The 13,324-nt window shown below is 42.4% G+C and overlaps 1 protein-coding gene across 4 annotated transcripts in view; it reads right to left on the bottom strand.

Annotated features, from left to right (window-relative positions):
- Nucleotides 1-8,049: 8,049 nt before the first annotated feature.
- EVC2 (EvC ciliary complex subunit 2) overlaps nucleotides 8,050-13,324 on the bottom strand; it is an 81,722-nt gene continuing 76,447 nt past the window's right edge. For all 4 annotated transcript variants that reach the window (XM_074587579.1, XM_074587581.1, XM_074587580.1 and 1 more), the window contains exons 20-22: nucleotides 10,627-10,820; nucleotides 8,951-9,052; nucleotides 8,050-8,471 (exon numbers count right to left, since the gene is read on the bottom strand). In XM_074587579.1, the coding sequence (XP_074443680.1) occupies nucleotides 8,201-8,471; nucleotides 8,951-9,052; nucleotides 10,627-10,820 (567 nt within the window). In that variant the 3' untranslated portion in view covers nucleotides 8,050-8,200. The remainder of the gene's footprint in view (nucleotides 8,472-8,950; nucleotides 9,053-10,626; nucleotides 10,821-13,324) is intronic.

Below are 13,324 nucleotides of genomic sequence, written 5' to 3'. Positions count from 1 at the left end.
TACACTTCAATTAGGAAGAAAACCTCTCAAACACACACACAAAGGCAGCAATACAATTCTTCTCGGAATAAAGTAATTTTGTAATCTCATTTTATTCATTCCACAGTCTAGGCTTGGTATCAGAAATTAACTTCACTCTTGACAGCCACATACGAGATGCGTTTAAAGATCTTTGTCAGCACACGCTCCATCAGTATTACAGTTTCCTGCTTTGCATCAAAAGCCTAAAGGAAATTTGCTGAACCTGCGGTTTTTCTGTGCCTGGTTTGGAAGAGAGGGACATGTCACGAGCCTCATGAGCCCTCTCTGCCCCGCTGCAGTGCTACCCAGGAGCCAACGCTCACAAGAGACCGTGCTGCATATTCAACAGCTGGCTGAGGACAGCCTTATTCCAGTGTTGGTATGATTTTTCACTTGTTTTATTCACAAGTGAAATGCCGTGCCCTGGGGCCTTCGTTCCTGGAATTTTATTCATCCACTGCTGGAATTCACACAGTAAACTAAACCAGCAAACCTTCAAAGACAGCTTCTAATTCCTGCTATCTCCTCAATATTCTCCAGGACATAAGGATGGGAAAGCAGACATCCTTTTGAAAGAGATCACTTTCAATAATGCAACCCTGAATTTCCCAGTTTCTACAGCATACAAAGAGCAGGGACAAACATATTCCTGCGTACGCAATATGCATAAAGGCCAATTCGCAGATACAGCCAAGATGGTAATTTTAGAGCGACGAATTACCAGTGATCAACAGCAAATGAATAAAAATTTGCTGGCAGACATGACCAGATTTAATTACTAGTGATGGTCAAGCCATAAGCAGTACAAAATACATATTGGAAAAATCTGACAAACAATTATACATTTATTCCAATTAATACAGATATTACACATCTATCCACTCAAAATATTTTCTAATGGCCTTTCAATTTATACTCCTGAAAGTAATTTTTTACTCTTTCTGAAACACTCTGCATAGGGGATATTTTTGTTCAGTTGAATAACTACAAAAACATTCACATATTGTAACCAGATGCCCTTCTCAACTACACAAAATCAAGGACTAAAGCCTAACACCAACGCTCAAACTCACCAAGTTCTGCCCTCAGATTCTGAGTGCTACTTTGGCTTGGAATGATACCTACCACTTCCAGGTTTTAGTTTATTTTCCTATTCGGCTATCTTCCTTCAAACAAAAGTGGCTGAAAATACACAGCCTCTTTTCCGCAGATAGCTTCTCTGGCATAATTGAAGAAGATGCTCCGAAGAAGCTGACTTTTTCAAAACATAATTCATTTCCCTGCACGTATAATGAAATGTCTGTCTCCTGCTCTCCAGAGGAATGTCTGAACTTTGGGGAAAACAAATTGCTTTCAGTCAGCGTGGCCCTCAAGCTTCTTGATACAGCTGAGGTGGCAAAAATAACTATATATATACCAACAAGCACAGACTGCTCAGAGATGGGCATTATCAGCTCTCATTAAAGGGACCACTTATATCACAGCTTGTCTGCAACACAATGGCAAGCAGTGAGTATGCTGTATAGGGTTGTACAAGGGTTGAGCCTGACTTCCCCTGACTTGCTCCCTGTGAACGAGAAGAAAACAAATGGAAAGAGTGCGCTGAAGACCTGAGCTGGTGGCCTTTGCCAGCCATTTTGCAGAAGAGGACTTGAGTGGAGAAGCAGAAGGTGGCAAAGGCTGGGTCCCACCTGGAGCACTCAGCCAGGAGGATAATGTTCATCGCTCGCACGATACTGCTCGGCGGGTACAAGTGCTCGCATGAACTCTCATACAGCTCTCAATAGCCTGTGACAAGATAGCTTCTATCATTCCGTAAGGAAAACAAGCTTTATGCCGGTACACCTACGTCTGCACCAGTTACACCAGCAAAACATTTCAGCATAGGGCGGGCGGGGGGGAACTGGGTCAGCTGAGTGAGCAGACTCGGCGTTGGGTGCTTTGAAAATCCTTCTGTCAGTCTCTTGGGAAGTGAGAGCTGTTGATGAAAGGCAGGGTAATTATTGGCACTGGGCTGTATTAAGATAACAGCATAAAAACTTAACATTCCCCAGAAGAAATAAAGGTGTTAAACTAGCAGCTGGGTAAATACAAGATAATGAAAGAAAGCGGCGTGATTTCCCCAGGTTCAAATAAAGCAGACGAGTATTTTGCAGAATTGACCTTATTAAAGAGACATTGCCACTTCAAAAATTAATCCCAAACTATTATAGCAATAAGATAAAGTTACCTATTAAACATAACAATTCATTCCACAAAAATGTTGACCCTTTTACTTCCATTTTTATATCTTTCTGTAGTGAACTGCCACATCCATATATGTATTTTCACTTTTCATTACAATTGATTGACTTTTTGACACAATGATGAAAGTCTCTAACAGAAAATCCAGTCATTCATTTTTGGTATTAATTAGTCCTCATTAGGCTTAGTATGTGTATTCTACTTTATAATAAATTAATACATAATACTGAGGAGAGGGAAATGAAATGGAAAGTTATTGTAGGAAATCTCAACTCACTGGTTTCATGGAAACATTTTCAGCTCAATAGCTGCATAACAACATTTTGTGTACATCTCACCTAAGATGTTTTTTACCACGTGTGATCTTTTTTAATTAAAACAAAAAAAATCTTAAAATGAAATATTTGAAATAAAAGCTTGATTTTAGAGTAAAACTAAACAACTGAGTGAGCAACACATCTTGCATGCTAATCCAGTACCTGTATCTCCAATACGCCAAGCCCGAAATATGGCAAGGACAATAAACAATCTTTTAAAAGTCTTATTCTTCCTAAAGGGAACTACGTAGGCTTCACGCTATCATCTATGACGCTGTAATTTTTTGTTTCAACCTCTATTAAGAGATGTAGCAAAGAACTTCATTATTCAAATTAATTAGACTTCAGTAAACGCACTCATGAGGAAACTACAGCATGCAACATGAACGACAGGATCATAATACGACACAGCAGAAAATCTGGTGAATAATTATTTCACTGCAAACAGCTGCACAGGTCCAGAAGTATATGGATACTGATTCTGTTTAAATCTATGGACTCTGAGGACCTTGAAAATTTTAAACATTCCCATAAGTGCCCACTTAATGTTAGAAGGACCAAAGTATCTTAAAATCATTTTCTTTGAGTCTTTATATAGCTGTGGCATTTTATCCCCTACCGATGCATATCTCTGCTTTGGCAAACACTACTTGGTCCCTCATGAGGGATTACACCACAAACAGAAAGCTGGGCTAACGATAATCCCAGAATCCCAGAATAGTCTGGGTTGGAAGGGACCTTAAAGATTATCCAGTTCCAACCCCCCTGCCCTGGGCAGGGACACCTCCCACTAGACCAGGCTGCTCAAAGCCCCATCCAGCCTGGCCTTGAACACTTCCAGGGATGGGGCATCCACAGCTTCCCTGGGCAACCCGCTCCACTGCCTCATCACCCTCACAGTAAAGAATTTCTTCCTGATATCCAATTTAAATCTCCCCTCTTTGAGTTTGAGGCCATTACCCCGTGTCCTATCATTACACTCCCTGATAAGGAGTCCCTCCCCATCCTTCCTGTAGGCCCCCTTTAGGTACTGGAAGGCTGCTATAAGGTCTCCCCGGAGCCTTCTCTTCTCCAGGCTGAACAACCCCAACTCTCTCAGCCTGTCCTCATAGCAGAGGTGCTCCAACCCTCTGATCATCTTCGTGGCCCTCTGCTGGACCTGTTCCAACAGGTCCATGTCCTTCTTGTGTTGAGGACTCCAGAGCTGGACGCAGCACTCCAGGTGGGGTCTCACCAGAGCAGAGTAGAGAGGCAGAATCACCTCCCTCGACCTGCTGGCCATGCTTCTTTTCATGCAGCCCAGGATGTGGTTGGCTTTCTGGGCTGCAGGTGCACACTGACGGCTCATGTTGAGCTTCTCGTCCACCAGCACCCCCAAGTCCTTCTCCTCAGGGCTGCACTCAAGCCATTCTCCACCCAACCTGTATTTGTGCCTGGGACTGCTATGACCCAGGTGCAGGACCTTGCACTTGGTCTGGCTGAACTTCATGAGGTTCGCACAGGCCCACCTCTCAAGCCTGTCAAGGTCCCTCTGGATGGCATCCCTTCCCTCCAGTGTGTCGACCGTGCCACACAGCTTGGTGTCGTCAGCAAACTTGCTGAGGGTGCACTCAATCCCACTGTCCATGTCACCGACAAAGATGTTAAACAGCACTGGGTAAATACGGGTATATGGGGTTCAACAGAAGTTGAGAGGAGAATTACACAATTATGATAAAGGCAAAGTTATTTTCTTATGACTAACAGACATCAAGTAAAGGAATTTGTGGAATTCCTATTTTCACCACAAACCACACTTTCTTGCATCTGTCATGGTTTCAGTTGGGATAGAGTTAAAATTTTTACTAGTAGCTGGTATAGTGCTGTTTTGGATGTGAGATGAGAAATACTTTTGGTAGAGCACTGGTGTTTTTGGTTGCTGCTAAGCTCTCAAAGCCTTTTCGGCTCCTCGCACCGCTCCAGCAGCGAGCAGGCTGGGAGGGCACAAGAAGTTGGGAGGGGACACAGCCAGGACAGCTGACCCCAACTGACCAGAGGGATATTGCATGCCATATGACATCATGCTCAGTGTATACAGCTGCGGGAAGAAGAACGAAGGGGAAGACATTCTGAGTTATTGCAGAAAAAAGCCCAACAGACCAGCATATATTCAGTAAGAGCACGACTACTCTGGAGGAAGAAAGGAAAGGTACGTCTGAGAAAACCAAGAAGCCAAGGAAGGCAGCCAGAAGTGATCCAAGTCACCACTTACGAGTAGGCTCATACATAAGTGATGGAAACTGGACTACTTCAGTTGTTTTTCTTGATTTTGTTGGAAGTTGCAGTCAACTACTGATTCAACCTTATCAGCTGGTAACAACGGACGCATCTCATGTGACAGAATCATAGAATCATCTAGGTTGGAAGGGACCTTTAAGATCATCGAGCCCAAGATATGCATATGATTTGCAGATCTGTTTTTATACCTCTCCCTCAATGAAGCCATCTTATTATTACTACCCTCCTGGACTATGGCAGAGACTCCTCGCATCGTCGGCACCAGGCACGTGTTCTCCTTGCCCACACAGGAAGGCAGGTGGATGCCGCGAGGTTAAGGCAATTCCCGGAGGGGCAGCCCCAGCACTGGCCAAACCACTGCCACCTCGCCATGGCCACCTCAGGAACTCTGAGGAACTCAGGGACTCTGAGGGGGGTCTGGCTGGCAACGCCAGCGGCTGCTCCCAGGTGACAATGACGTGAGAACTTCTTGTCCCCTTTCCAGCGTGTTTTTCCCCTAAAGTAGCAGCCGCATGGCAATGACGCCCCCCAGCCCCGCACTCTCCGCGGCCACGGACAAGGCCTGGCTGCCGCCGCGGCGGAGACGGCCCAGCAGCAGCCCGGGCTTGGCCGGTCCGGGGGGGAGGGGCCGCCCTTCCGCCCCCCTCAGCCGGGCCGGGCCCCGCCGACCGCGCGCGCACCTCCCCTGGGCTTCAGCCCTGGCGCCCCAGTGGCCAGCCCCAGCCTGCCGCACCCCCAGCCGCGGCCCCATTGGCGGGTGCTGATGGCAGTCAGCGCCATCCCCGCCAATCGTAAAGCGGCGGCAGAGCCCGCCCCGCGCGACGGCAGCCAATCAGCGCCCGCCGAGTCCCGGGAGCGGGTGAAGGCGGAAGGCCTAACTGAGGTGAGGCCTAACTGCCCCCGCTGAGGGCAGCCGCCGGTGCTGCCGCCAAGAAGGGGACGCGGCCGGGCGCCGGCCCCGAGCCTTGCGGCTACATCTGTTTAAAATAGGAGATTCAGCCAAATTGTAAGGTGTCCCTTTCTGATGTTAATTTAGTGAGAACGAAGAACAGTTTGCCCCATGTGGGTAACGTTCAAAATCCTGAAGAACATGGCCTTTTTTACTTTTGGCCTTTACATCAATAAAATATTACTTATTTTATTGATGACTATGGAGCCAAATGGGATTAATTTGAAGGGCTTGTCCAGCCCCTGTTCCTTGGAAGGCTTCAACTGTGAAATACAGTTGCTAATGCTTACGGCACACACAGAACTGCACGCACAACAGCTGGCCCTCTGAATGGCTCAAACTGAACGTAAGACAACTCTTCATTGAAGTGGGCTTCAGGAAGTACCTCTTTCATAAGACACAGAAGACATTAAGATCTAGACATTTCTTCGAATACGTATTGCATGATACGAAACTTACTCATAGCAGGGCACGAATTTCCATGCTAGAACAGTTACGATCACTGAGCTGCTCCACATTTGTGATGAGGTGTCAGAAAGCTACAAATCAGCTTTCTATTATTAGACATACAGATTATATGTTAAAGATAATAAATTGATATTGCAAGCAATATTCAGATGTTGCATTGTATTATTGTAACTCATTAAAGCTCTTGGCCCCAATGTCTTATTTGCGATCAGTACTGCCATTTCTCTTTTATATTATAACAGCCTAGAGTCTGGGCTTGCAAAGGAATCTTGGGAGAGACTCATTTTCAAGAGAGGGTACTTCAGTTTTCAAGCACTCCTTGCAGACCTGAGCACAGTTCAGGTTTTCCTACTGGCTTTTCTTGCACAGGGACAAACCACTTTGTGAAACACCAGAGCCGCCTTCTATTCAGCTCTGACCCACCTCCAAGGCTGGACAGACCTTACCGTTACCTACCCACGCCTGGGGGCCAATATACCAGATGCATTAATAAAACATAGCAACTCTGAACTCCCACAACCCTGACGGACTCCTCTTTCTGTGAGAGCAATGACTTCTATGAAAAGACTGAAGAATGCTATCAAAAAATAATTAGGATTATGAGGTTAATTACTGCATGCATTTTATAATGTATATTCACTAATAGCGATATCAAACACTAATTATTGTTTACTGTAGGATGAATATTTAAACTTTTCAAGAGAAGTGGGGGGGAAAAAATAGGTTTTTTCCACTTGGAATAGATGCCAACTACAGACGCACGTATGTTGTAACATTTTAATTTTTAAAATGAAATTGGCACCCTACTAATACAAAGACACAGAAAGTCCATACATGAAAAATGTATGGTCACAGTACCCTCAGAGCATAGTATTTAAATACAGTTCAAAAAACCTCAAAACAGGCTTGAATATAATGAAATATTAACAAATATATGCATTTCTTTTAATTAGCGTTTTTCTGTACCTGTTTTTAGGGTTCATTTTTACAGGTTGCTTTCTGTCAACTAGAAAGGTTTAAAAAAAAAACAAAACTGTTTTTTCAAATGTAGAATTATATTCTCATCAATTTAGAGAAATCCAGGAATAAAAACTTCAAAAATACTCACCTAAAATTGTGACAATTGGCAGCGCTGCAATTAAAAAAGCTTCTGAAGGTATTACATGTCCATTTACATTTTCTCCTTTTCTACTGAGCAAGAGTGATAATATTGGTTCACCAAGAAAAAGGCTGCAAATACTTAATATAGTTTTGAACCTCAGTCTGATTCATAGTTCCACTGAAGTAAGTTTAGAAACAAGAGCAAAAAGTTGAAGTTACCCCAGGATGTAAGGCTAAGTACATATGTATATGCTGAAGGTCTGAACTACCAGCTATCACCGTAAAACACAGACTGCAGAATTAACATTCAAACCCTATTAAGAACACATTATTTAACCGAAAATCAGCTAGAAGAACAGAAAATCAGAGAACAGGGGACTTGTTGGTCATCCACTTCATCTCTTCATATCATCTGCTATACTGCAGCTTATTGCAAAAGTATATAAATACAAGAATAGTAAATCAGTACTTACTTTATATAATAAATATTCTTTATATATAGATTATGAAAATACAGCTACAGTAAAATCAGTGCAAAAATTATCAAAATGTACTGACGGAAGAGTCCTGTCTGCCAGAATGTGCATCATAAAACACCCATATTTCATCTACTGCATCATATGCTGACAAGAATTAAAAAAATGCACAATGTACATTGCTAACTGCGCCATTCTAAAATTACAGCTATTTACAATGTCAGACAAATGAGATTAAAACAATGCATGCGTTATTTAAACTACACGCTTCATTTTTCCTCATTATTTTGCTGAATTTTAAATAACTTCCTCTTCCCTAATTGATATACTTTGAATGGAAGTCGCCCTCACGAGTCCATATTTGCACGAGCAGCCTTTTTAGAATTAAGAAAGTTCTTTTTCTTTTTCCTTGTAGAATTATGCAAAGAAAGCATTGGATCACTCGGCTCACGGAACAAAAACACCTTCTCCCCTGTGTCTAATAGCTCTATGGCTTCGGCAGTTGCAATGTTCAACGGAACAGGTGGATCGGATTGTTTCATAGGAGGATGCGTAGGCAAACATCCAAGATGAATGAATGCTGCTTCTTCCAAGAGGGCGAGTTGCTTCTTCATCAAGCTATATTAATGAAAAAAATATAATTAAAAAATGAAAACTTGGGAAAAAAAAAGTGTAACTTTCTATATCATATCCTGCCAAAGAAGTGGTGACTTTGGAAGCTAAAGAAAATCATATATCAATAGACAGAACTGTAATTTCCATTCCAATCCCTGATAATTTACACATTGTTTTATGAGATACAAAATTGCATACGGAAAGTAACCTTCTAATAAATAACCATAGGGAAGATGGGCAATGTTTATGAAAAATGTATGAATTTTGTGGATATGTACAGAAAAAAATCTTTTTAGGCATAGTATTATTGCGTATTATGTGCAAATATGTTATAGGAAACACAAGCACAAACAGCAGAACAGTGTCAGAAAACGCATATTTATGAACTTATTTTCTGATTTCTGACAGACATAATAGGAATCTTTGGACATGAAATGAAGCATTAAAAAACCCATGTATGTTTCTTCCTGTTTTCTCCTTACCTGTTTTTGCTCTTGTTTGGAGAAGGGATCTTTTCCAAACTTCTGTTTATCAGATCTTGCCTTACTTTGTCCTCCAGCACTTGCCACAACTCTTGGTTCTTCCTGAAGGAGTAGGAAAGAAAAATTCTCAGAAGATTCTCAAATCTTAAGGACCTGGGGGTGTTGGTGGGCAGCCGGCTGAATATGAGCCAGCAGTGTGCCCAGGTGGCCAAGAAGGCCAACAGCATCCTAGCCTGTATCAGGAATAGTGTGGTGAGCCGGACTAGGGAAGTGATCATCCCCCTGTACTCGGCACTGGTGAGGCCCCACCTCGAGTACTGCGTTCAGTTTTGGGCCCCTCACTACAAGAGGGACATTGAGGTGTTGGAGCATGTCCAGAGAAGGGCTACAAAGCTGGTGAGGGGTCTGGAGGACAAACCTTATGAGGAACGACTGAGGGAGCTGGGGTTGTTTAGCCTGGAGAAGAGGAGGCTGAGAGGAGACCTTATCACCCTCTACAACTACCTGAAAGGAGGCTGTAGAGAGATGGGGGCTGACCTCTTCTCCCTGGTGACAAGTGATAGGACAAGAGGAAACGGGTTCAAGTTATGTCGGGGAGGTTTAGATTGGATATTAGGAAACATATTTTCACTGAAAGGGTTATTAAACATTGGAATAGGCTGCCCAGGGAGGTGGTGGATTCACCATCCCTGGAGGTGTTTAAAAAAAGGGTAGATGTGGTACTTAGGGACATGGTTTAGAAGTGGTTTTTGTCAGGGTAGGTTAATGGTTGGACTGGATGATCTTAAAGGTCCCTTCCAACCTCGGCGATTCTATGATTCTATGAAATACACACACTTCCCTCCCCTTTCTGATTTTAGCTACCAAACCCATGACGCTAATAACATGAATACAGTCAGTAAGAGTGTTCAAGGATTTTTGCTGCCTGGCCACAAATCATTTAAACCACACCTCAGGGCATGGTCCCAAGGTCACTTATCTCTTTCTTGACAACTCAAATCTGACAACTAGAGGACCCTGTGCCACAACATCTGCTTTTCTCCCCTTCCCATGTCATGGCAGGGAGTTGGGAGAGAGGGTCCATGAGCACCTCTCAGGTGCTAGCTGCACAGCTATTTGGCTGGTGTTAATGGGGATAAACTGGAGGGATGAAGGCTCTGGAAGACTACCTGTCTCTTTGAGTAAAGAGAAAAAGAGAGGCCACTCGGGACTTTAGTAATGAGGTACAAAGGGACAGGCATCTGCAAGGTTGAAACTTACATTATCAGAAATGAGGACCTCCTTTATATCTTTAGGAGCTATAGACACCTAAAATCTGGTGTGCTATGCATATTATAAATACAAAAAGCTGGAAGAAAAAATATTTTAATAAACTCAAATTAAAGTCAACAGAAAGAAGGCCATCAGAATAAGACTTATAAATCTAAAAAATAACCATTTAATTCATAAAGTTATAAATTTTGTTATTTTTATCAATAAATTTATTATAGTTAAAGTATTTCACAAAATAAGGTAGCAGCTTCAAATTATTTTTACCCCATAAAAATATTTCAAAAGGAAACTTATGCACCTGTGATTTCTTCCATTGCTCTCAACCTGCTTGTCCAGCAAATACAGATACATGTAAAGCAATAATCTCCTCTTGCAATGGTCTACCAAAAAACCATCTCACTTACCTTTTCTTACAGCTGGCAGGCTCATCTGCATTACTGTCACTTTCAGCAACACCATCTGAATATTTGCTGATGGAATTGAGGACAGAAAGAACCTCACTTTGTGAGCTGGAGGGCAGCAATAAGTTCAGGATCCTGTGCAACATCCCCATTGGCACCCTCGTCAGTTTAGCTAAATAACCTGCCAGGCGCAGCTCCTACAGGATTAATGAGAAGAGGACAGATAAATTTAGCATTGAAAATAAAAACAAGTGTTAGTGAATTTTAATTACTGTCGTTAAAGAATTATTCATTTTAGAAACAAAAGATATTATTGAAAAATCATGTTAGTGGTGACAGTTTTGGTGTCAAGTGGACACAGTCCCATGTTCACCGTTTCTGTTTACACCAGCCCATATATATTACAGTTGTCCATTTCATTCTGGATATAGGCAGCGTAAATGTTAAACAACCAGCTGATCTTAGCCTACGTGCCTAGGGTATGTACCGGATGCCCTTCGATCTGAAAAATCACAATGCAACCATATTCTACCGTGTAAGGTTGAGTTAATTTCCGGATTGTGCTATTATAAAGAAAACCTTTCAAGATAGCAATGAAGCAGTACAGCATTCCTTGGTCTGTAAAATTCGGGGGAAAAAAGTAGCGTCTGAAGCCTAATGACAACATTTACATTTACATGTTGCCATGGTTGAGGACTTCATTGTTCAGCCTCTCTTAACACCAGATTCTGTGATAAGCTCAGAGAACGGCTTGTAACATTTGTTAAGGCGTGAAGGAAACATCTGGGTTTCTTTTGGTGTTTGTTTTTTTTTCAAATGTGCTCTCTTTTTCACCCCAAAGGTCAGTGGTAAAGCATATTCACATAGTGTTCAAATAGACTAAGTTCAAATTTAGTTGTTCCCTAGATCACACCAGCCCCATATCCTGCCCCCCTCCAAACACCAAAATCCCGTTGTTATTTTCTGCTCTGCTGTCAAAACTACTGTGTCCCCAGGGCTGTTCCTGTGGATTTCTCATGCATATCAAATATGAAAAGTCTACAATATATTGAGAACTACATGGAAAGAAAAGAGTAGAGCAAATTAAACCAAGTTACATGCCTCAAAGGATGCCAGAAAAAAAAAGCTGTTGTAGTCTTATTAAAACCATTATTAAAACCATACATGTATCTCAGGTAGCTGAAGTTAGGTAAGACGTGCCAAACGTTCAAGATGACTCATGACATCCGAGTCACCTCCACTCTGTAGACCCTCCTATAAGCATTGATAGAAGAGATGACTACAAAGCCCACGTCACATAAAAATACACAAGGTCCCACCATGCAGGAAGACAGCCAGTTTGTTTGTGCACAGTGAATTCAAAATGTCACAGCAAATGTTTGAACTCTGCCTCTTTTTTGCATGATGGATTTTCAGAGGAGCAAATGCACCTAGGAGATCCCTGTATTAAGTGAATCTTTTGTTTGAAGAAGTCATTTCAATAAAAGGATGCTCTGTAAAGGATAATTCTTTCTGCTAAATCCATGTTAAAACAAACAAAGCAATCACCCCCAAAGCAGCCCTAATCCAAATTTAGATGGCCACACAAAATAAAGAAATCAATTGTCATGGTTTAACCCCAGTCAGCAGATAGGACCACACGGCCACTCGCTCACTCCCCTGTGCTGGGATTGGGAAGAGAATCAGAAAAGTAAAAGCAAGAAAAAAAACCTTGTGGGTTGAGACAAAGACAGTTTAATAAGTAAAGCAAATGCCACGCACATGAGCAAAGCAAAACAGGGAATTCATTCACTGCTTCCCATTGGCAGGCAGGTGTTAAGCCATCTCCAGAAAAGCAGGGCTCCATCACCCGTAACAGCTACTTGGGGAGAAGAACTCCATAACTCAGAATGTCTTCTCCTTCCTTCTTCTTCCCCCAGCTTTATACACTGAGCATGATGTCATATGGCATGCAATATCCCTCTGATCAGCTGGGGTCAGCTGTCCTGGCTGCATCTCCTCCCAACTTCTTGCGCCCCCCAAGCCTGCTCGCTGGTGGGGCGGTGTGAGAAGAGGCCTTGACTGCCCAGCGACAGCTATAAACACCAGTGTGCTATCAACACTATTTCTCATCCCAAATCCAAAACATAGCACTATACCAGCTGCCAGTAAAAAAGTTAGCTGATCCCAATTGAAGCCACAACATCAATCCACTTCCTTTTCCCATAACCCTTCTCCAAGCAGAGAGCCCCTCTCCAAAAGGCAGGAAAACTAGCCACTTCCCAAAGTTTCTTGGTCTCCTTAGTGTTGTTACAGGTTTTCCATGGAAAGCACTGAGATACTACAGTGAACGAGAATCCCAAAATTGATGATTAGTATCTAAAAAGTCCAATATTTTCAGGCTAAACAGGCACCAAAGTTAGGTAAAAGATATGTCTGTGTTCAGGCTACTTAGAGCAAGAAATGTTTTGATTCTTTGGAAAGGAATGTAAGTAAGAGCTTAAATCTTAATACAGACAACTAAGTTTAATTTCTACATTTGTATACAGACTGTGTTGTACTTTTGGTCTTTAAAACTGTTCTTCTAGAAACTTACAAAAAACATTAAGTGAGAATAAAAATGACGCATCTCTGTGACCTGTTCTGCTCTTTTTGGCTAAATAGTCTCAGGACCTTTAACTCAGTAATTTATACACAGATGATCGAAACATCATGACTTCAG

The sequence above is a fragment of the Larus michahellis genome, chromosome 5 (assembly GCF_964199755.1).
Source record: "Larus michahellis chromosome 5, bLarMic1.1, whole genome shotgun sequence".
Classification (NCBI taxonomy): domain Eukaryota; kingdom Metazoa; phylum Chordata; class Aves; order Charadriiformes; family Laridae; genus Larus; species Larus michahellis.
Note: the sequence above shows the minus strand (reverse complement) of the source record. Positions and strands in the feature narration are given on the sequence as shown.